Here is a 23,070-nt window from a genome sequence, read left to right as displayed (position 1 = left end):
CCCTCCTAGCTTCAGCCTCCTGGCCAGGGCCTTGCTGGAGCTGTTTCAGTTTACATGCCTCTCTAGCTCTCTCCCCGGCTAAACTCCTTCTTCACTGGGCTGTCCTTTCTCACTTTTCAGGACCCAGCTCGGACATCAGCTTCCCCGAGCGCTCTGCCTCCCCAGACTGGCTTTGTCCCTGCCTTTCTCTAGGTTCCCACAGACCCCGCACATACTGGGGCCACCAGCACCTCCGGGTAACTCTGCAGTTCCCTAATTTTTCAACAACACCACGATCCCCTTGAGCACAGAAGCTCATACTCTTCTCTGTATGCCCTGCTCCTGCTGTATGACATGTTCTCACTTCAAAATATGTCTGCAAGAACGGATCCATGTGATGATTCCTGAATGTCAATACTGGGCACTTCACTGCTGAAGGAGCAAACGGAAATGCTCCCTGTGCCTCTGTGCACTCCCAGGCACACCCACCTCACCTGGGACCCGCTGCTCTCCTACCTTGGGCAATCTCCAGCTGTCGCTTTGCGTCCCCTAGTGCGGAGAACAGGTCCAGCTTGATTCTTGTTTCTGCGCTCAGGCTGTTCTCCAGGTGCTGTGTTTTGTCTTGCATGGCTGAGAGAGCTGACATCAACACCTCCGTGTCCTTCTCATTTTCCTTATACTTCCGAAGCTCCTATCAATATCATCAAAGCAGCAATGTTACAAGACAGTTTTGGCATCGATGTCTATACATTAGCCTGAAATCACAAATAAAATCCTGCTATTACCGACCTGGCCCCTACAACACAGAACACTAGTATTCCATGGGTTCAGACCTCACCACTTAGAGGGGGTGCAAAATGGGTGTATACGGCAATGTGTACATACGCAAACATTTTAGTAGATAAATTTGCCTATGCTGGGCTTTTGTGAAGCCTCCACGTGAAACACTTTCTTACAAGGCTAATTTTCCTGGCTTTCTCCTTGCGGCAAGTTGCAAATGTTGCTATAATATTGTCATCAAATTTGCCAAAACTACACTGTCACCCCGCACTAAAAACTGTAAAAATGTTAATTACTTTGACAGGGCATAGTGCAGAAAAAGTCCACTTAAAACATCTGGTAATGCACTTATTAAATATATGTATATAGATATTTTAATTTCTTCATTTTAGGAGAGGAATCCAGACTTACTACAGAGAATTTTAAAGTATACTGAAGTTCAAGAAAAAAAAGGAAAATTGCCCAAAATCCCAACATTGTGAAAAATTTTATATATATTCTTTTAGTCTTTTAAGCATATGTGTATTTTTAACATAACTGAAGTTACAGTATATGTACAGCTTTGTATAGTTTTTAAAAAACTTATATAATCTCAAATGTTCTTTGAAAATGTATTTTTAATGGCTGTATAATATTCCCACACACGTGTGTGTGTGTGTGTGTGTGTGTGTACCATAGTTTATTAAGTGAATTGCCTATTTGTTAAGACTGTTTCCATATTTCTTGCATTTATATACTACCATGATGAACATTTCTGTATATCTATCATTAGTGAGATTTTAAAATATTCACCTTAGGCTGGAGCCCTAAAAAGGGAAATACTTAAAAAGTACACAACCCTTTTCAGAACGTTACATTTCCATCAGTGATGTATGAGGCCTATTTCACTGCAAGCTTACTCAGGCATTGAAAAATTCTTTGCTAACTTCATAGTAGATAAATGATATCCAATTTTAACCTATGTCTTTGATGAGTAGTAAGGATATATGGATATGTTCTTATCAGCCATTTATATTTCTTCTTGGAATTAACTGTTCAAATCACCTATTTTTCTGTATATCTGAGCTTAGCAATTTTTATGAGTTATTTACGTATCAAGAGTATTAGTTCCATATTTATATTTGTTGCAACATCTATCTATAACCTCTCCAATTGACTTTTTTCATTTATATTTTTTGGCCTTGTGATTTCTTCCATTATGACTGCAGTGTAAATTTTCATTTATCTCATTTTTTATATTAAATTTATTGGGCCCTGATGGTGTGGCTCAGTGGATTGACTACCTGCCTGTGAACCAAAGGGTCGCTGGTTCAATTCCTAGTCAGGGCACATGCCTGGGTTGTGGGCCAGGTCCCCAGTAGGGTCACATGAGAGGTAACCACATATTGATGTCTCCCTCTCTTCCCCTCTCTAAAACATTAATTAAATCTTTAAAAAATTCATTGGGGTGACAATAGTTAATAAGGCTGTGTAAGTTTCCGTATTATAATACATCATCTGTATATTTCATTGTGTGCTCATCACCCAAAGTTTGGCCTCCTTCTGTCACCTCTTCCATTAATTTTGTTTAGAAAGTCTTCCCTATTTCAAGAATCAAAGAAATTCTACCATATTTTTACCTACTTTAAAACAAAATGTTTCTTTTTTTCCCAACTTTTCATCTGGAATTTCTTTTTGTATAATATGAGATGATCTTCTAATTTTGCTATTTTTTCTTCACTGTTCCCACCCATTTCTGATGCAGCCTTTCCTGCACACTTTAGGTTTTCTCTCTGGGTCATCTATCTACTCCACTGACCTGCCAGTAATTTCTTACCAGTTCCACATGAGTCAAATTACTATAATTTTACAATGCATGACATTAGGTTTAAAGGTTCCCCTGAAGAGCCAATGCCAAATACTTGGCTATGGTACACATGGTCCCAAAACTGGCTATGCCCACAGCACTGGAAGCTTCCCTCACCATGCACTGCTCAGAATTGCAATCTGGAAGGTTCAGAGCCACCTAGAATGGTCAATTCCCTGGCGATGGACAGAGGGTTAGGCTAATAAGATATGTATAAATTTCAAAAGACACTAACCTGGCCTATAACCTAAAAAAATGAAGTGAATCTATATAAAATTCTGGTATAAAACATCTCAAGGGACCATCAACATTTCTGTTTTGTATTAGAATCTGGCTAAATTAAATACAATATGAATGAGTTGGACAAGATTAGAGCTTCCTTTTGTTATACAGACATTGTCACATGCAATGGGATTTGCCTGTATGAAAAGGCACCCTCTCCACGTTATATCACAGACCGCAAATCAAACACAGAAGAGGAATTGGAGTACAAGAAAGTCTTTGGTTCTCTCATTACCTGAACTTTCAGTTCTAGTTCTCTGATCTGGTCTTCTTTCACCTTCATGTCCATCGTGAGCTTCTTGCCCTCTGCTTCTAATTCCCTGATCCGACTCCGTAAGGTTTCGGTGCACTCTCCCCTTTTGGAAAAGAAGAGAAGGAAATAAGGGCACTTGAAAGACTATAGTTCTTGTATATTCCAGAGTCAGTGAGGCGTCAGCTTATTCTCTCTACAAACTCTCTAAAATAATTATTAACTGGGTATCTAATATGAGCCAGGTACCAAGCTAGGTACTTTATCCATACTACCTTCTTTATGGTATATTATACCATTTTATAAAAAAGAAAACTGAGGTTGCGTTGATATAATACTAGCCCAGTGTCACCCAGTTGGTAGGTCAGAGAACTGGGATTAAGAGGTGAGGTTTCCACTGGGTCATATGACTTGAGACAATGCACACAAACTGCCAAGACAAAGACAGGCATGCCCAGCAGGGGACAGTGAGCCAAAAAAGTTTTCACTTTTAAAGGACTATGAGTTGGGACTTGCACCTTTCTTTAGTCATGAAGTTGCCATAGGCCTGGAATAAAAAATAAGAAGGGAGCAGCACTGAGTGGCTTCTCAAAGCTATAACAAGGATAATCTACAACAGATGATGGCAAAGACTAGTCCAAAGTTGACCAACTGTTCAGATTTCAGACAGCCTGATGAAGAAAGTAGGTGTCCTTATCTACCCAAAAATGTAGGTCCAGTGAGAGACTTAATGCCTTGAGATTTACTGAAGAATAAAAACAACCTCTACACCAGTGATGGCAAACAAAGACTATCTAAGGATAAGACCAAAACAAATAAGCCTAACTGGAAACAAAAAGGATTTAGGATAGAGACTAAAACCAATTTACTGATTCTCAAGCATACGAGGCACTACAAGTAAGAGGTTAAGGAACGGTCCCACCCTCCTCAGTGGATTTTTGAAAGAAGTGTAGGTATGAGATGAATTAAGGACAGCATGGGCCATACCAGATAGTTGTTCAGGGAAAACTGCAATTGTAAGTGCTTCAGAGATGCTTACAAATCTTTAAACAAACAAACACACAAGCAACCCCCCCAAACCCCACACTAAGTTAGGGTTAGGGTGAGGCAGACTAGTAGAGGTCTTGTGTGTCTATATAGATGCTGACGGCCAAGAGAGCTCAGCCGTCTGCAGTTACAGTCTGCTGAGGGGAGACAGGGTCACATGAGAAAAAGTTGTCTCCTGCTGTTATTTCCTGAAAAGTAAGCTGATGATTCATCAATTGTCCTGCAAATGCCAGAACCCAAGAAGGCCAACACACCAAATACAAAACTGCAAAACCCAAGGGCAAATGCCAGGGGACTTATATCACAGAGCTATAAATTACAATAGAAACTTAAAATGAAATAAATATTAATAATTTACCCTCATTCTGCATCTGTAAACCCATAACTGACCCCCACTATGCAGCTGACTTCACTAGTCAAGAAAGCAAAGGAAAAAAAGTGATAATGTGAAGTAAAAGCCAAAAACAAAGAGGCTCTTATCTCTCTCCCCTCCTTGCCGATATTCAGATGGCAGTTACACAGCAGGTTTTGGAGTATCTGCATACTTTTCAGTGGTATAGGGAAGCAGTCCCTAACTCTCATCACTTCACAAATTCAATAGTGACTAAGTTTCATTTTTTTAAAAAAACATATTTTTTAAAGATTTTATTTATTTGAACAATGAAAAATGTTAAAAAAAGAAAAGAAAAAACAGAATTTTATTTATTTACTTTTTTTAGAGAGGGGAAGGGAGGAAGAAAGAGAGGGAGGGAAACATCAGTGTGTGAGAGATACATGGTTTCCTCTTGCACGCCCCCAGCTAGGGACCTGGCCTGCAACCCAGGCATGTGCCCTGACTGGGAATTGAATGGGTGACTTTCTGGTTCACAGGCTGGTGCTCAGTCCACTGAGCCACACCAGCCAGGCCTCATTTTTGCCCCCATCTTTTCCAGCTCATTTGACAGTTTGCTGATAGCCAACGAAAACATGAGAAGTCAGTACACAGTACTTGGGGAACCAAGATCTTACCTTTCCTCCATTTTAAGATAAAAACTCCAGAAACACAACTAACTGTAGGGAGTAATAATAATAATTCTATAAAGGGAATAAAATCCCGGACTGGTTCTTTCCAAGTGTTTAGTCGTTATCAGTCTGAAAGAAAGTGCCTGGAAACCCAGGCGGGGGAGGCATGGTGACTCCCTCACGCCACTTTATAGATGAGGTCACTGAGGATGAAGTTGTTATAAGAGAGCACAAGCTTGCATGGACAGAGTTTAAACCAGCTAATAAAACCTTATTTAAAAGCAATCCATCTGTGCACGACTGTTGTATTTCCAGTGCTGCCTGAGGCATCAAATTCCCACGGCTGTCTTGGTACAAGGAAAGCTAACCATAGGTGAAGCACTCAGGTGATATGGACATACATACCTAGACGCGGCAGCAAACGCGACAGCCCGGGCAGCAGTAGCTTCTTCTAACTTCTTCCTTTTTTTCTCCTCCATTAACTGCTTTTCTACAAAGCTTCGGGCTTCCTGCTCAGCTTTTAGCTTTTTCTCCAACTGGCTGATATTCTGCTTGTCTTTCTGCTTCACTTGTACAGCATTATGTAACCTACATGGAGATGATTGTCACACAGAGTTTTACGGTTACAAATACCCACTGTAAACCCTGGAAAACGCTGCTCCTCCTGATCATTTTAAGGCCAAAGTAAACAAGAGGGTTGAACAGCAAATCATAAATATCAACTACCAGAGTGCCCAGGGAAAATACGTTGTCATTATTATTTAATAATTCTTAGTATCAATAGGCAAGCTGCCATACAAGACTCAGAAGCAGACCTAGCCTTTGCTCTACCTGCAGAAGGTAATTCAAAAAATGTGGTAAAACAATTTTCTATCAGAGGGAAAGATAACTGTAGAACTAATTCAAGTGCCCCAAAGCACCTTGAAGAACTTGAGTCTGACCGAGGAACAGCTAATGGAACCAGCCTCGCTGAAACTGAGGCCAAGGGGAGGCAGGGGAAGGTCTGTCTTTGCCTGAATGTAATTATGCTGTAGCCTTTCCTTTCCGGCTGTGAGACACTCTTTTCAGAGTATCCCAAAATAGATCTTACAGTCATAGGACGCTTCATTTCAGATAGGAATTTCAGCCGTATTACCTTCTTTACCTAAGACCATTCCCAGCTCAACAGATCCATGTAAGTTGAGTTTATCTAAATATATCAATAAGGGTGAGATGTTCTCTATCAGTGCTAGAGCTATCACATATGTGGGTCAGAAGAAATGGGCAGGTTATTTGCCTATAATGCTTTAGCTTTTGAGTTATATTCCTTAAAAGTGTCGAAGGACTACTCTTTCTTTTAATTTTATTTATTTTTAGAGAGAGAGGAAGGGAGGGAGAAAGAGAAGGAGAGAAACATTGACGTGCAAGAGATACACCCATCAGTTGCCCCTCGCACCCCCCCCCCCACCCAGGAACCCGACCCTGAGACTCAGGCTTGAAGGACTACTCTTTCAATGGGGCAAGCCCACATTAAGTCAAGAGGTAATTCCAGAAAGAATTAATAGAAAGCATAAGAATTCACACAGAAGACCTGGCTTTTTGCCTGCCTCTTCAAATAAACTCAAAGTTCAATGTCATTTTTTAATTTTGAAAATCAAAGAAAATGGAGTCTAATTCTCTGGGAAACTTTGACTCAGTGGAGCAAGAGCTTTAAATTGTGGCAGAAATACTTGTTAACTCTACTTATATTATCACAAAAGCTCGGTGAACACTTTAAGCTGAGAAGTTATTAAATGACAGAAGACAAACAGCAATATTAATAAACTTGTTGAAATGAAGTAAGTGCTTACAGAATTTATAACATGCTGACTATCTGGTACTAAATGAAACGTTAAACATTTTACTTAGAAACCCCTCTGCTAGGTCCCTCTGTCGTCACGGACCCTGCGCTCCAGCCCGCCTGGCGCACCCAAGGCCCAGCGGGCACACGTACTTGTTCTGCAGCAGCTCGTTCTCCTGCCGGAGCTGGCCCATTTCTGAGCGGATCCCTCGCTCGGTGCTCGAGAGGGAGCTGATCTGACTTCGGAGCTCTTGTTCCACTTGCCTGCTGGCCTGTAGGTCAGCCTTTAACTTCTTAATGTCTTGTTCCAGCCTAGGAGAAGGAGAAACACAGCATTTTCACCGCGGAGCGGGCACCCATGAGGCCCTGCGGAGGCCCTGGCTGAAGTCCTGGATTGCTGGGTGGACAGCCGAGGACCCCTCTGGCAGTTCCTGCCACCACCACAACTCCCGCCTGCAATTAGCTCTTTACTGAAAGCTTCCGCCTGGGTCCCCACCTCTTCCCCTGGGAGGGTACCTTTTGATTTCCCCCAAATGTCTGTGAACCCTGACAGGGGAAGACGGTGCTTGTGAGCATCTGAGCTGCTGACGGAGGAGGCGGGAAAGGCAGAAAGAAGGTGGCTGAAGGGCAAGGTCCCCTCCCTACTGGCAAATTTCCCATGCCCCTCAGCAAGGGAATGTTAGTAACATCCAGCTCACGACCCACCTGCTTTGAGATAGTCTGAGAGATCAGAATCTACTGTCTGAGATTCCATCCCACCACAGGCCTGGAAGAAAACAATGTCTGAGACAACCTCCTGAAATTACTATAGCATCCTCGCTAAATGATGCTCACACTTCCGGTGATTATGGCATAAGAGCTCATTAGACTCAATGACAATGAAAAAAAGAACAAATCGCATGTTTAAGAATCATAAAAAAACTCCATCTGTGAATTGAAGCCTGTATTTTCTACTCAATTCCTTACTCCTGTTCCATCCACTTGATTTAATACAGTAATAGTTTCATTTTAAGCGATATATATTGGGGAACTATTATATGAACATGTATTGCTAGAAAAGGTCAACAAAAAGTGTAAAATCAAGCCCCTTTCTTCAAGAGAGGACGTTTCAATATCATGAAGGGCCAATAAATAGATAATTAAAATGAGTAAGCAATAACACAAGGAAGAAAGACCATGACTGAATACACGCCAGAAGGAATAACTGCTAGAACTAGTATTTAAGGAGAACTACGTACCAGCACTGCTCTACGGCTTTCATAGTATAAACTCATTCAATTTGCACAACTTATGGCTAAATGCAATTATTATTCCCATTTTTACAGATGAAGAAATCTAGATCAGGAAAGCTTCCAGCCAAGGTCACACAGGCAGGACAGCTCCGGAGTCAACTCTCCACCAGCAAGCCGAGCTGCAGTTCTATTGCTCATGGCGCGGTAGGAGCAGAAGTGCCACGTGAGTTCTGAGCAGAGAAAATGGGAACTGAGTTGGGCCTCAAAGGTTGGGCAGGATTTGCAGAAACAGACGGGGAGGAGGGCGTGTTTTAAACAAGGGAGAAACATGTCCAAAAGTTCAAAGGCAGGAGCAGCCACAGATATTTGAGGGGCCGAGCAATCAGTCCAGCCTCTGAGGAAGGCTTGCTCTGTGGAAAGAGAGTGAAAAAGAACAGAGTGGGTCTGTGGGATGGGGCTTTGGTGAGTGGCGCTGAGGGTCGGGCCAAGGATGGCTGCCATCTGAGACTCACAGGTACCTTTTCCTACACATTTACAATTAGGCAAAAAAATCAGTTAGCTCTGATGAGACTTGTGCATTTCACGAATACGACATACCAACAGAACCGGGATTTCTGGAGGGCAATGGTGATCTCTCCTTGGGATTGCCCGCTCCACAGACTAAGTCCCGACAGACACGTTTTATTAAGCGCCAAATCCCCAGGGCCCACCAGTCATCAATACTTACTAAATATATGTTGCCTGGCATCTCCTAGATAACCAACGAGTAGCCTTATTTACTTTTCTACCTCTGCCAACTAAAACAAAGCCTCAAAAACAGAAAGTCTTATAACATCGATGGTCTTCTCCCAGACGCAGTAGTCAGTCTCCCGGCCCAGCGACCGCGAGCGCAAACTGGAGACCTTGTGTTCCAGGAGCTCTACTGGGTCTCCTGACCCAGCTCGCTCCCCAGGGAAGGGTCACAAGTCAACATCACGCCACACTTTCCCTATTGCCAGGGTTAACCCAGTTGAATGTCCTCTCAGAACTGCTCTAAACAATTGCAGACTGGCATTTACACCACCCCACACCATCCCTCATTCACCCGAAGTAACCCAAGGGATATTTTCCAAAACAGGTCGATGCTGTCAGGTTATCCCCATTAAGAAGCTTGGCTGAAAAACGTATTAGGTAATTTACCTTTCTTGCGAAGCTGATTTCACAGTCTGACAGTTGCAGTTTCGGTAGAAAGGGTGAATTTTAAGGCGAGAATAGGAACCTACATGGTGTAGTAATGCGTTTAGGATCCGGATTCTAGACTCTGCTCTGGCGTCAATTCTGTGACCCTGGCTGGGCAAGGCGTGTAACCTTCTAGGACTCAGTTTCCCCATCTGAGGCCAATGATCTCTAAAGTTCCTCCCAGCCTGGTCTAGGATTTCTAGCCTGACACACTTACCGCTGGCTGCTGATCTGCTTCTTCAGATTAGAAACCTAAGCTGTGTCACACGCATAGGAGTCAGGTTCCACACAACCGGCCAACTAGAGGAAAACATGTGCCCATCGGGGATGAAAGAAAAATTAAATCTGCGCAGGCTAGGTGTCAGTAATTTGCATATTCTTTTTGCATTTTTAATTGCCAATTTTCCTGCCGTGAACTAAGAATAAGAATATTCTGAATGAAATTTTAGAGCTCCTTGCAAAGTGTAAAAGCCCAAAGAGTTAATGTAATTATGAGAGCAAAAAGTACAAAATATCTGGAGTGTAACTTCTAGAGACCACAGAACACTGAACATCAATATATCTTTTTATAAAAAGTAGAACTAAGAAATTTTTGTCAAGGCTATGTATGAGCACAAAACAACAAAAATAAATGATGTGGTTACAAGGGTAAGCTGAAAATATAAGTTGTATACTTGATTTATGTACTTCTGTGAATGTGTGTCATAATTCAATAAAAAGTTTACTTTCAAATATAAAATAATTTCACAAGATATAAAATAGAAAAGCTTCTAGATTTTCATAACTGCTACCATCAATTTTGTAAAACTCTGAATTACTGCTTTCCAAGTTGCAGCAAAACCTGTAAGTTAGTACCAGCATCACCCAATTGAAGAAACACCGACAAAGCCCTGGCTGGTGTGGCTCAGTGGACTGAGTGCTAACCTATGAACCAAACAGTCGCCGGGTGGATTCCCAGTCAGGGCACATGCCTGGGTTGTGGGCTGGGTCCCCAGTAGGGGGCGCATGAGAAGAAACCACACACTGACATTTCTCTCCCTTTCTCTCTCCCTTTCCTTCTGTCTAAAGATAAATAAGTAAAATCTTTATTAACAACAACAACAACACTGGCATGTAAGATAACTTAAAGGACTAAATGATAAATTCTAAGTAATTTTTAAAATTTATGTGGGGAAGTTTCTCATTGTCTTGCTACAGAAGGCATTAATTTAACATTAAAGGTTCACTATATTTTAAGCCTTTACTGAGATATGTGGTTAAAATGATTTATAATTCTTTATTGGATTTATTTATTTATTTTAGATTTATTTTTTATTGTAAAGGTGACACCCAGTCAATATAAAAAAACTGCATACAGCAATAGAAAAGTATAAAGAATAAAAATTTAATTCATATCTTCTTATCCAGATAGAACCATTCACTATTCACATTTGGTTTACTTCTTTTCTGCATGTCTTTTTTCCTTTCTCTTTCTTAACACATATAAATATTTTTAATATTGGCGAGAGAGTACCATATACACAATTTACATTAAAGTGCCTTCCACACCATTAGAAATCTTTCATAAACAATTTAATTGCTGCATAATATTCCATCATGTGAATGTACTATATAGTCCTATTTTCTAAGATATAGCTCAGGTTTTCCATATGCTCATTACAAGGAGTATAAATGAGTTTTAAAAGAATTATGTGAATCAGTAAGTTGAACTGAATCAAGCCAGTCAAGTGCCAGGGCACTTATTAGACAAATAGCTACTACTTGTCTTATTGGTACACTTAACCCTTCGGTGCTGAAGGTCAGGACTTCCTAGGTAAAAAAGCAGATATATAATTTATTGGTGTGACACACCCAGAAGTACTGCTAAAATGATGCTAAGAGGTTAATGTAAAGTCTTCAAATGTATTCATGGGATTTTATTAAAATGTCAACAGCTGCAACTAAATTAGAAGCAAGTGGTCAGGAAGAACATGAGGCAAAAGTAATAGTTTATAGCTCTAAAACTCACTTCAGTAAATAGGGATCAAAAGAAAGAGGAAAAAAATTCATCCATGAGCTCATACCCCTTTTATGAGAGCTAAATCCCATTCTTCCCTACACAATAGAAGATTAAGGGGTAAAAAGGGAGTTCCCTCCAGAAGAACTACAGTCTCATGCAAAAATTGGGCCAGACAGATCTTAACCAACCTTTGGTAAGGCTTAGGAAGGAAATAAATGCACTTCCTGCTTTCCCAACTCCGGTGGCACTCGTTGTCAGTCCTACAAAGGCTGCCTGATGGGGTCACCACCTGGGATGCAGGCAGGGCCCATGGCAAAGCCAGAGTCTATGTGTCCAATAAATACGTCCATTTGTGCCAATTAGATGAGCCAGGGTTCTAACCAACTCAAAATGTTAACTATTGGGTCCAGGCATCTTTCCTAGCCACTTCACTGATAACTTTAGAAGACAGCACTCAACCTCTAACCTTGTGAAGCTAGAGGTGAACGCCAGCTTACAAGCAGGAGGTGGGGCCGTGGAGGGCACAACTTTCTCTGGTGTGCACTCGGACGGGCTGGGCTGACCTCCAAGCAAAACTGACCAGCTGAGATCCCTCTTACCTACTCCAAACCTTAAGTCTATCCCATCTTCTCCCTCACTCTTCCCAATGAAGTTACAATATAAATGGTTGATGACTATTTAATCTTAATAGAAAAAGATTTATATTTTAATACTCTCCAAAAGAATGAAACTCCAACATTAGCTTTTCAGGCAGGCTAAGTAGGAAAAATATCTTTGAATATCTTTAAGTACACCTGATAGTAAAACAAAGTACAGTATTCAAGTGCCAGCTTTTAGTTGAAAGGGGTATTGTTTTTAAGTATCTGAAAAGTAGGAAGATATTTACGTCTAAATGTCTGTAATCCTTACCTTTTGCGAATTACTAGAATCATAGCCCACAGTACTATGACTTCACTGAAAATTTAAAAGTCTCCTATGGGTACTGCCAGTAATTCCAAAGCTTTCTAAAGCCGGAGGCTCTGAGGCCTGACTGGGAAGCACAGTGGAACCTGAAGGCCGTGGGGCACCAAACTCCCCAGGAAGCAAGTCTCACAAAAGAGAGGGAGACCTTTTCTCACCCGGGACTTCACCGAGGGATGACTAGGTTCCCCGAATACTCCATGAGTCACATTCCACCAGCCCTCCAGAAAACTACCTAAGTGTATATTGCTATGGGCTGCTGGCTTGACCCCAAGAACTCGTCAGGAAGACAAGGAGCCTTGGCTCTGCTGGCTGTCTCTGAACTCTGAAGTGCTGGTGACGGAGATGCTGTACAGGCTCTGCAAGACAGTGCAGAGCTTACAATCCTGCTTGCTCTGTAAGAGAAGGGCTTCGGGTCATCCACAGATTAGACTGCCAAGTGCCTGAAAGGTGGGTTTTTCTGACAAACCTGCCACACAAGCCAAAACGGCCCACTCCTTGTTTCCAGATATCTTCTACCTTTAATTGCACCACCCATCTGGAAGGAACCACCTCCGATTTTCAAATTTTACTCATTCTTTGAAGCTCAGTTAAAAAATAAAAACAAACAACAAACTAAATACATTCTCCAGCATGAGGCACTGATCTCCAGGGCCCCAAGTTCCCTCTCTCTCCGAAATCTGAAAGCCCTTACCGTTGATGCCTCTCATTTGGGACTAAACCTTATTGCCTGGTGCTGTTTTTTAATTTGTTCTGGCTTTTAATCTTCTCCTGCGTGTGTATCTTATTTCGAAAAAGGCTGTAAGTTCTTTGAAGCCAGGAACCAGGGGCCAACAGTGCTATGAAACTGGAAGCTGGAACTGTTATTTCTAAAATTTCTTCCAATTCTTCCAGACCATGTCTCTAACCCTCACTCTGTGTCCATCTCCTCAGTGCTTAGATAGAACAGGGTCAGTGTTATGACAAATGAGGCTCTGGAAACCTATCCACAGCGGGCCGTCAGATATTTAGTTTAAATAATGGCTGAAGGAGACGGGGTAAGTGGGTTCTTGCTTACCAAGCAGGCAGGTGCACATGAGAAGAATGAATGAACAGCAACTGCTCCATCTTGGTAAGTACCTAATCCTATTAGGAGACCTGCTGGTCTACATTAATCACACAAGACAAGACTTGTTTAGGGACTGCACAGCTGTCTATGCAGAAAGCTGAGCTCATATATCAAAGCTCTGTCCCAACAAGCAATACTGTGTCCCCTCTCCCTAACTCCTTCCCCTCTTCTTTTCCAGTCATTCACACTGATCGGACAGGCAGCATGGGCCATTCACATAAAAATGTGAAGGTATCTCATCAGTGACTAGAAGCTGCTCCAGTATATCCTATAAACCACAGCTTCTGCAACAGTGAGATGAAGCTGCCGCAGGTCTCACTGCACTGTGGTTACTACCATTGCTTACCAGGCACAAGCATCTGTAAATAAGCAACAGCCCGGTGACCAGATTACAAAGTACTTATGTCTCTGCCCCCTAATCTGTTAAACACAAAAGGCAAACATATTCATTTTCATTAACATATGCAAAGAAATGCAGAAAAGGAATCCTAGAGACTTTCACACAACTGGTCAATCTGGGAAATGAAAAACTGACTTCTTGAAGCCCTTCAAGGATAAAACTATAAGCTATAAGTGCCACAAACTAGTACTTTTAATAAGGTCCTTAAAGGATGCAGTCAGATTTGATAGTTTGTATCAAAAGTACTTAAAATGTTCCTATCTGTTGATGCAGCATACTACTCCCAGACATTTATTTATTTGGAGGACTGGTGATACACACAAAGACTGAGGTAAAAGTATGTTTGATGCAGCATTATTTATAATAAAAATATCTGAAACACTTAAATATTCAACAGAAGCCTGGCTAAATAAATTGTGTCTTCATTCACGTGTCTGTCTGACTGACATACAACCATTAAAAAAACCACTGAGAGCCCTGGCTAGTGTGCTCAGTGGATTGAGCACCAATCTTAAGGGTTGCCAGTTCAGTTCCTGGTCAGGGCACATGTCTGGGTTGGGGGCCAGGTCCCCAGTTGCGGGTGTGAGAGAGGCAACTGATGGATGTTTCTCTTGCACATCCCTTCTCGCATACATTGAAGTTTCTCTCCCTCTCTTTCCCTTGCTCTAAAACAAACAAACAAACAAACAAACAAACTGTTCCTGCCTTTCAAAAAGCAACCACCAAAAAACCCCAAAAACAAAACCCAAAAAACCCACTGAGGAAGAATAAGCCATGACAAGAGAGAACGCTCATGACACAGTCAGTGAAAAAGACAGAGAAAAATGACTCAGAGCCGATATATTAAGATAGTGGCTCTCTTCTTTATCTTAAATATAATCAATATATGTAACTTATTTCTAACATTTGAATTCTTATTTTATAATTGGAAGATAAGTTATTTTAAAAGAGGAGGCTGTTAATCAACTTTCCATGGTTTTTCAATGTTCACTGTTCCTCTTAGATTTTTCCCACATTACAGGTCAGTTTCAGAATAATCTGAAAGCCTCAGGGAAAATCCAACTCTTCTACTTGACAAACATTTTAGGTCATTCCAAAAAAGGGGAACTTAACTTTCTGAAGTAGACAACAATTCAGTTCCTAAATCTGCATCACATTCATTAGTTCTCATTGAAACGAGTTTCTCATTGAAACAACAGCTTCCCTAAATCTCGATTCTAGAGCTACAGTTTACTGCCCCGCTCTGGCTCCCTGAGGAAAGAGAAGAGCAGGCGTTATTGCTCTGACATCAAGCTTGACATTACACATGCTACAAGGATGGTGCTAGGGGGTCCAGGCTCTAAACTAGGTGGCCTGTGAAGTCTGTGAACAACTAATATCCACTTCCCAAATTTTTGTGTATTTTATGTTCTAAAATCATGGCAGAAAACCATCTTGGCATGGAAGAAGTCTCCAGTCCTAGGTACAGGAGGCCTAAGCACTTCTGTATTGTTTGAAGAACACCAACCAGAAACCCAAACCACCTTCTTATCACAAGGTTGTCCCCTCTCCTCTAAGTAGTCCGAAAGTCCCATAGTCAGGTGTGAGGATTAAATAATAAAAAGGGTGGTCTGTGACTAGGGGGTGGAAAAATATCAAAAAGTGCATGTTTTCCAGGGGCACAAGGAACTGAGGAGAGGAGGAGGCAAAAAAGTCCCATTTATAGATGGTAGATTAGTACATGGGATTTACCAGATAATCCCTAACAGAAAAGTCCTTCCTATAAGAGTCAAGTTTTGATTCGTGGGGTCAGGGGATAGGAGGGAGCAAAATATAAGAATAACAGGAAGGGGCAGGTGCAGATGTTGCAAACTGGCGAGCCAGTCTGGTCCATAAAGATGTTTTGTTTGACCGTCTCCCACATAATGTAAAAAAAAAAATTAACTGGTAGATTTCACATAATGATAATCTATTTTCAGCATCTGTTCAAAATACCACATTTAGCAACATTGGGCCTGCAATCCCCCCAGGCCACAGCTGGCTGTCCTGTTTGGAAGGGTCTGTGCTCCCAAACTCGCAGGTGCCCAGTGCAGTAGTTTATCCAAATGCTGCCAACCCTGGCCTGCCCCTCATGCCCATGCCCTCAGGGGCTAAGTCTGGAACACCTGCTCTTTCCAGTTAACTATTTTGAGTTTGTTTCAAATCTGTTACAGCACTCCATTAGGAAAGGTGAAATATACCTTATGAGAGGAGTTGTCATTTTCCCCATTAAAAAAATACATTTGTTTTAATCCTGAGAGTTCCAGCTGTCTAGAAAAAAGGTCTAAGAAATCCCCAAGAGATGTGCATAGGCTGAAGTATACCCACACTGGATGTCAAAGTATTCAAATAGCCAGTTTCTAAATGAGAGCATAAATAACATTTAAAGAATATAGTTCCTTTTGCTTAGAGTACTTTTCCTTCAGGGAATCCACCTCTAATCCCCTTAACTGGAAATCTCAATTCACTATGTGTCAGCAGGGGCACTGACTCAGGAGTTAACACGAAGTTCTATAGTAGCTCCTTCTGAATTCTAGGGAGGACACTTTGCAATCGGTTTTGTCAGAATAAACTCTCAGTACTCAACATAAAAATGTTTCTAATATGGACTCTAACCCCCAAATAACTTATGTGTTATTTCATAATTTATTTATCCATGCAACATAATTATCTCCTTTGACCACCTGGATATGGGCTCACTCAGTAAACTGCTGGCTTGAATTCATTAATGACAGCTTTCATTAATGAATTTCTAAAGTGCTACAGGGGTTTCAAGCCAAGAAACAGCCTGTTTAAATGTAATGATCATGCTTCTATTACCACGATTACATCCAAGAATGTTATAGTTATAAATCACTGCAATAGTTACAGTAAATTCAAACTATATTGTGAATTAATATAAGTAGAGTAAACTAAGTAAAACTTGGAAGTACCTTAAATATTATAAGGATGGAAGAAAATGAAAATAAATCAGGTGTGAGACCATAATCTGCTCAGAGACGAGGCTGGACAAACATAAATCAAATATTTGTTTCCATGGAACACATTAAACTTGGCTCTTCTGCTTATTTTTTCCACTTAATAATTCCTAAATAACTTAGTAGCAGCTATATGTCCAATACATTCAACCTAATCTAGTTAGAAACTCTGTGTCATTTTCATAATCTTCATCCTAAAATGTCGTACATTTTCACTAAATTTTAGCTCTCAGCTGGAAATGACACTGTGAGGAATAAATTATCCTGTGCACCAGCAGAAGTGGAGAGGGCTGCTTCGGTAGTCAGTACTCACTGGGGAGGGCGTGGAGCAAGTCACTCTGAGCAGCAGTCTGTCAGAGCCGGTAATACATGTGCGGACAGCCGCCAGAGCAAAGGCCCAACACCCGTATCACTGTCTCCCAGGTCAGACTGTCTTCTGCAAAGTATTCCTGACACACAACAAAATGTATTCAAATATAAAAGAAAACAAACAAATTACACTGTAGCACCAGAGCTGATATGTAAACAGTCAGCCCATTTTCTAACCTGGGGGATTTGCTTGGAGAAAAGGTTGGAACAGAAACATGGGATCTACGCTCTCTCCACCTGCTGCCATGATACCACGGAGACAAAGAGCAAGGGGGAGGGGGGCGCATGTAGAAGGTGGAGAAGCTGAATAGATGAATAAGAAATACTCATTAGGAAAGCTGAATAGCTGAGTAAGACTAGGCAAATTGAGATTTCCTCCCTGGCTGTTCCTGGCTGAGATGTGGCTTGTGCCCAGATTCCCACTAACCAATGCTGGATCAAATGGCGTTTCTGACAGCAGTCTCTCGGAGTTTTCTCCCCTTGTCCCTTGTAACTTCTAGAAGTTCTTGAACTTCCAACTTCCTGCACAGCCCTGGAAAAGAGTACTGACAGTACTGAATTGCAGCTTTCTGGGAAATACCAAGGAAAGTAGTGTAGTGTGGAAGGTCTTACATATTTTAGAAATAAAATCAATTAACAACCTACTCAAGAACAACAAATATTTTAACAATGGCAATGGATGTCTGGTCCTTGGCCCAGTCCAAGGTAATATGTAGGTTTTTCTAACTTTGAAAGCCTCTGCGCTACACTGAAGAAACTCTGAAGACAACACTACACTGTAATGAAAGTACTGAGGCCCATCTCCTACCCCCTAATATTCTCCCTGCACAAAGGTAATATTCATTCAACAAGTATTTCCTGAGCATCTACTCTGTGCAAAGCACAGTGTACTGTGGCAGACAGGAGAAAAGAAGACTGCTGCCCTCATTAAGGACACATTCTTCTATGGGTATAAGCTGTGTAAAAATTCAAACTATACAGAAACATACAATGTAGAACTCAAACATCCCCTATAATCAATTACAACCACTTGACCATTTGGTATATACCATTCCAAATAATTTTCTATATACATGAGAACTGTATCCTCCCATATTTTGTTATGGGTACATACTAAATAATCTGTTTTGCTACTTCCTCCTCTTTAACAACCCATCTTGGGGGCTTTCCAATTACCTTCTTTTAAAATGGGTTTCCACCTTTCAAGAGAATACTTTGTAACCATTTCCACTTAAACTACTGTGACTCCCCACTTAGGGCTCTTTGGGACCTTGGGGGAGGGCTGGAATGGTTCATAAAAGGCTCCCTGCCCCCAAGGTACCTGTCTCAGGAATGCTCATAGGCCTTACCTCCTAAAGTGAGGTTTTTCCCCATAGCCAGGTCTCAGCTTTGGATTCTATTCTTTCTTTGCACCTACAGTCTTGGGCTCCATGATCTAAATCTTCTTCCCCACTATCTGCCAACTTGGAACTAACAAGTTCCTTGCCCTTCCTTGCCCTGGGAACTAAGAGCAAGCACCCCCCCTCACCCCCGCCACTCCTAACCAGAATCCAGGCCAGTATCCCAACAGCTACAAGGGAAAGGAAAGGTGGATATATCTGTTGCAGAAAGAACTGATGTCTCTTTGTTCTTCTGGTAAATAGCATTAGCCCTCAATTTTCCTTGTTGCTTTGAAATGCTTCTTTAATTTGACAACACAGGGGCTTCTTGGATTCTCTTCATTTTGTTCTTTTTCATAGTTATTCACACTAAGTTATACTGAATCTGCTGATTATTAAAAATCAGTACATAAAAAATGGTCCTTTCTTTTCAATGGATATCTAATTGTTGAATGTGTGTAAACATCTTAAAATGTAGGGAAATAAGAAATATGAAGTACTGTAAACTATCTCCTGTGGTTTTTCCCCAAACAGCAAGACCACACTAAGCAGCCTTACGTAAGCCAGAGGTTACACAACCACCTCAAATGCTGGTGCCTGGAGGATAAGGCCACTCAGAAGTACAAAGGCTGAACTGCTAGTCAAACACATTGGGTCAACCTGTGCCACCAGCATGGCCAGTCAAAGGGGAAAGCTGACTACTTTTTAGCTTTTGCTATCTTCGCCCCCCTTTTTAAGAGAAACCTAAAATCATAAAACATAAATACAAGAATTATATGGACTTGAAAGTGGAATGAAGAGCCATGACATTGTGTTCACCACCAACTTTTACTGGGTTTGGCCAGAAAGTCCATATGGTTTTTTTCCATGAAAGATGTATTTTTCATTTTCACCAATAACTTTACTGTTTTGGATATTTTGAGTTTGTTGGCTATCTCCCATGTGGTTTAAGGTTGATTGTTCTCAATTAAGTCTCAATTTGATTGCTATCAACTGCAACTGGTCTACCCAACTGTGAAGCATCGTCCAGGGAGAAATCTCCAGCATGAAACTTTGAAAACAACTTTTGACACATTCAATCGTCACAATACCTTTTCCATACACCGCATGAATCTTTTTTGCATTTTTACCTTTCTTGAAATAATAAAGCATAATATGCCAAAAATGTTGCTTATTTTCTTCTATCTTCAATATTAAAATGGCTACACAAAAATTAATCGACTAAGTTTTTTTAATTCATGCTGATATGACAGCTATCACAATACCATCTAACAAAATTATTTCAAATGAAGTTAAAGACAATCAAGTGCTATGGAAGTCATCTTACAGAAGACCAGCTTTTTGGCCAACCCAACAGTATTTGAAATAACCAATGAAATTACAGAGAAATAAAAGCATGAGTATTTAACATACTGTAACTTTTCCCAGACTTCCAATTTCCCCTGAAGAACAGGCTCTCCCCCATTCTGCGGCTTCAAACTTTCTTGGAACTTACTATTTCAGTTATCTACAACCCAGGACCCCAGGTCTTCTAAGCAATCAATGGTGGCCTCTCCTCAGGGTTAAGTTGATGGTTACATCCATGGTCTTAAGCATTCCAGTTCATGGCGTTTAGATCTGCTGCTGTCAAGCTAAGCCTACGACATCCTATCCCTAAGAGGCACATTCCATGCTCAGCGGCTCTAGGCTATTTGGACCAGACTAATTCCAAAGCTAGACCAAACCAGGGCTAAATTCTCAGAGACCCTGTAAGCTTTCAAGGGTACGAGTAGATGGCCCTCTCCTCTTCTAAGTATGCCCCTGTGTCTTTGGCAAGAGCAAGACTTTTAAAAACACTTAGAACAGCATCTCTCTAGAAGAAAGAAAAATGAGTTCTGAGATTCTAAGCATTTCTTCTATAAATTTTAGCATTTGGAGCACAAAATCTAGGTCTGGTGTCAATCCTTCGAACCAAGTTTAGCTATGGGTACATTTGTAACAAAAATATAAAGTAGAAAAATAAAGCAGGTCGATAAACTTCTTTTAAGCAGCATGGTATAAAAGTAAAGGCAGAAGTCAAGGAACTTTGGTTCTGGTCCTGGTGCCGCCAGTCCAGCTGGGTGGCTTGGACTCGCCACTGAACCTTCTAGGGCTCACTTACCTCACTGATAAAAAGGATTGTGGAGGCAGTTTAGATGCCTTTTAGAACTCTCACAGTTCCCAAAAAAAACAATCATTACTCTAAATTCTACTTGGTTGTGCTGAATGCATCGCTACTAGGCAAACAGCGGATACTTTTCCTTTATGATTCTTCACACCAGACATTATTCAACTACATTAAAGAGCTGAAATCTTATTAAGAATTAGCGCTAAAAATAAAGGAAAAAAAAAGACAAATCTATGAAAAAAGTGAAATAGAAATAAACCAAGAAGAGACTTCTGCTTCAACATTTCTACAGAATTTGGATCACTTTATATTTTGTACTCAAAGTTTTAAATTCTCTCCCTTAACCAGGAAAATGAAACGAGTAACAATCACCAACAAGAAACCCACAGTCTCAGGCTGTATTTGAGAGGGAACCGGGTGCCAAGTGCAAACAAATCTGTTGGCGCTCCTGCTTGCAGGCCCTGAAACTGCAGGACGGCGGCTCAGGTGTCCCACAGTGATCTGCCCCGTCTTGGGGCGGCTGCTGAATGCTCGCACAGACCCGCCATGGAATATTCCACATCAAGTAAAAGTGAGGGTTAGGCTCAGCTGGGAAAAGGCTTTCTATCTGGTGTAAGTGAAAAAGCAGAACAAAAAACTACTCAACACTGTGACCACAATTATATAAATGTGGTTGATGAAAGTACAACAAAATTTAACAGTAATTAGTGTCGAGCAGTGGGATTATTTTCTTCTTTCCTCTAAACTGTCTATATTTTTTCACTCTTAAAATATTTTTTAAATGACCACTGAAGAAAAAACTTAAGCAAATCTCATTCTACTTCACATTATTCCTTTCTAACCCAGCACTTAGTTAAAAAAAAAAAATTGATCTTCCTCACTGCTTTTTCTATTTTTGTCTAGAATTTTACCCATGTCAGAATTAAAGATATTTTTGGCTACCAACATTATGTGTCTGTTTCTAAAAACCTTGGGTAAAGAATTGAGAAATCAGGCTGGCAGAAATCGGGTCATTTTGTAAGATATGTATTGGGCTGGCCAAAAAGTTCATTTAGTTTTTTCTGTAAAATAAAAAACATGTTTTTCATATTCACCAAGAACTATTCATTTGGATACTTTGAGTATGTTGGCTATCTCCCACTATTGACTTATAATTAGTAGAGGCCAATGGTGCTGCTAAAACATCTTCCAATGCATAAGACAGCCCCACAGCAATGAATTATCTGACCAAAACGTCAATAGTACCAAGGAACTTCACAAACCACTTCTGACACGTTCGATCTGTCACAACACCTTCTCCATACACTGTACAAATCTTTTTGTGTTTCAGTTGCATTTTTACCTTTCTTGAAATAATAAAGCATACTATGCTGAAAATGTGTATTTTCTTCAATCTTTAATCTGAGAGTGGCTGTTCAGAAATTCCCCAATTTTGGTAAGTTTTTTTTTAAATGCACACTGATATGACAGCTGTCACAATACAATTTAACAAAATTGTTCTGAATTAAGTTAAAGACAATTAAGCACTACTAGAGCCATCGTACAGAAAAAACAAAATAAACTTTTTTGGCCAACCAAAATTTCTCAAACCAAAACAGGCTCTGGACTGGCTTTAGCAAGTTCCTGAACTTTTCCTGGGAAGGATCCTACAGGCAACACTTACTCCCAAGTTCATTGCCTTCACCCATATTCCTTAATCTTAGTGATCCATCAGCAAATGTTTTCTGTAAAAGCTTAAATGGTAAACACCTTTGGCTTTGTGGCCATACACAGCTACTGGACTCTTGCCACTGTAGTGCAAAGGCAGCCACAGATGCTATGTAAGTGAATAAAACTTTTCACAAAAATGCAGTGGGCCAGATTTGGCCTGTGTGCAGTCATTGGCCAACCTGTGGTGCACAGTACACTAGAGAACATCTTTGGAGCTTGGATAAATGGAATAAAGACCTGAAGGACAACCTGACCCTTCTAAGGGAATAACCATCAAATCTTGTTTTGACAGCCATATCAAGCTACAAGATTCTCTTTGAAAGTGGTGTACTAATGAATTCCTCCCTCAAAAGTCACTGAATCAGTTCCTCAAATATAGCAGTTCTCAACCATGATATTGATATTGAGACAGACATAGCTATACAATGTGTTACGATCAATCCACTAATGATGCAGTAATGGCTTCCATTAAAGCTTTTATTTATTTATTTTTAGAAGGGGGAAGGGAAGAAGAAAGAGAGGGAGAGAAACATCAATGTGTGGCTGCC

General features: G+C 40.8%; 1 protein-coding gene across 1 annotated transcript in view; it reads right to left on the bottom strand.

Moving 5' to 3' along the window:
* The window catches only part of MACO1 (macoilin 1), a 58,419-nt gene that overhangs the window by 6,213 nt on the left and 29,136 nt on the right, over window positions 1-23,070 (bottom strand). The window contains exons 7-10 of the mRNA XM_045859681.1: window positions 7,159-7,317; window positions 5,592-5,774; window positions 3,123-3,243; window positions 496-670 (exon numbers count right to left, since the gene is read on the bottom strand). Of these exons, the coding sequence (XP_045715637.1) occupies window positions 496-670; window positions 3,123-3,243; window positions 5,592-5,774; window positions 7,159-7,317 (638 nt within the window). The remainder of the gene's footprint in view (window positions 1-495; window positions 671-3,122; window positions 3,244-5,591; window positions 5,775-7,158; window positions 7,318-23,070) is intronic.

The sequence above is a fragment of the Phyllostomus hastatus genome, unplaced genomic scaffold (assembly GCF_019186645.2).
Source record: "Phyllostomus hastatus isolate PE091 unplaced genomic scaffold, TTU_PhHast_1.1 phas_scaffold_182, whole genome shotgun sequence".
NCBI classification, from domain to species: Eukaryota; Metazoa; Chordata; class Mammalia; order Chiroptera; family Phyllostomidae; genus Phyllostomus; species Phyllostomus hastatus.
This window is presented reverse-complemented; position numbering and strand designations above follow the sequence as displayed.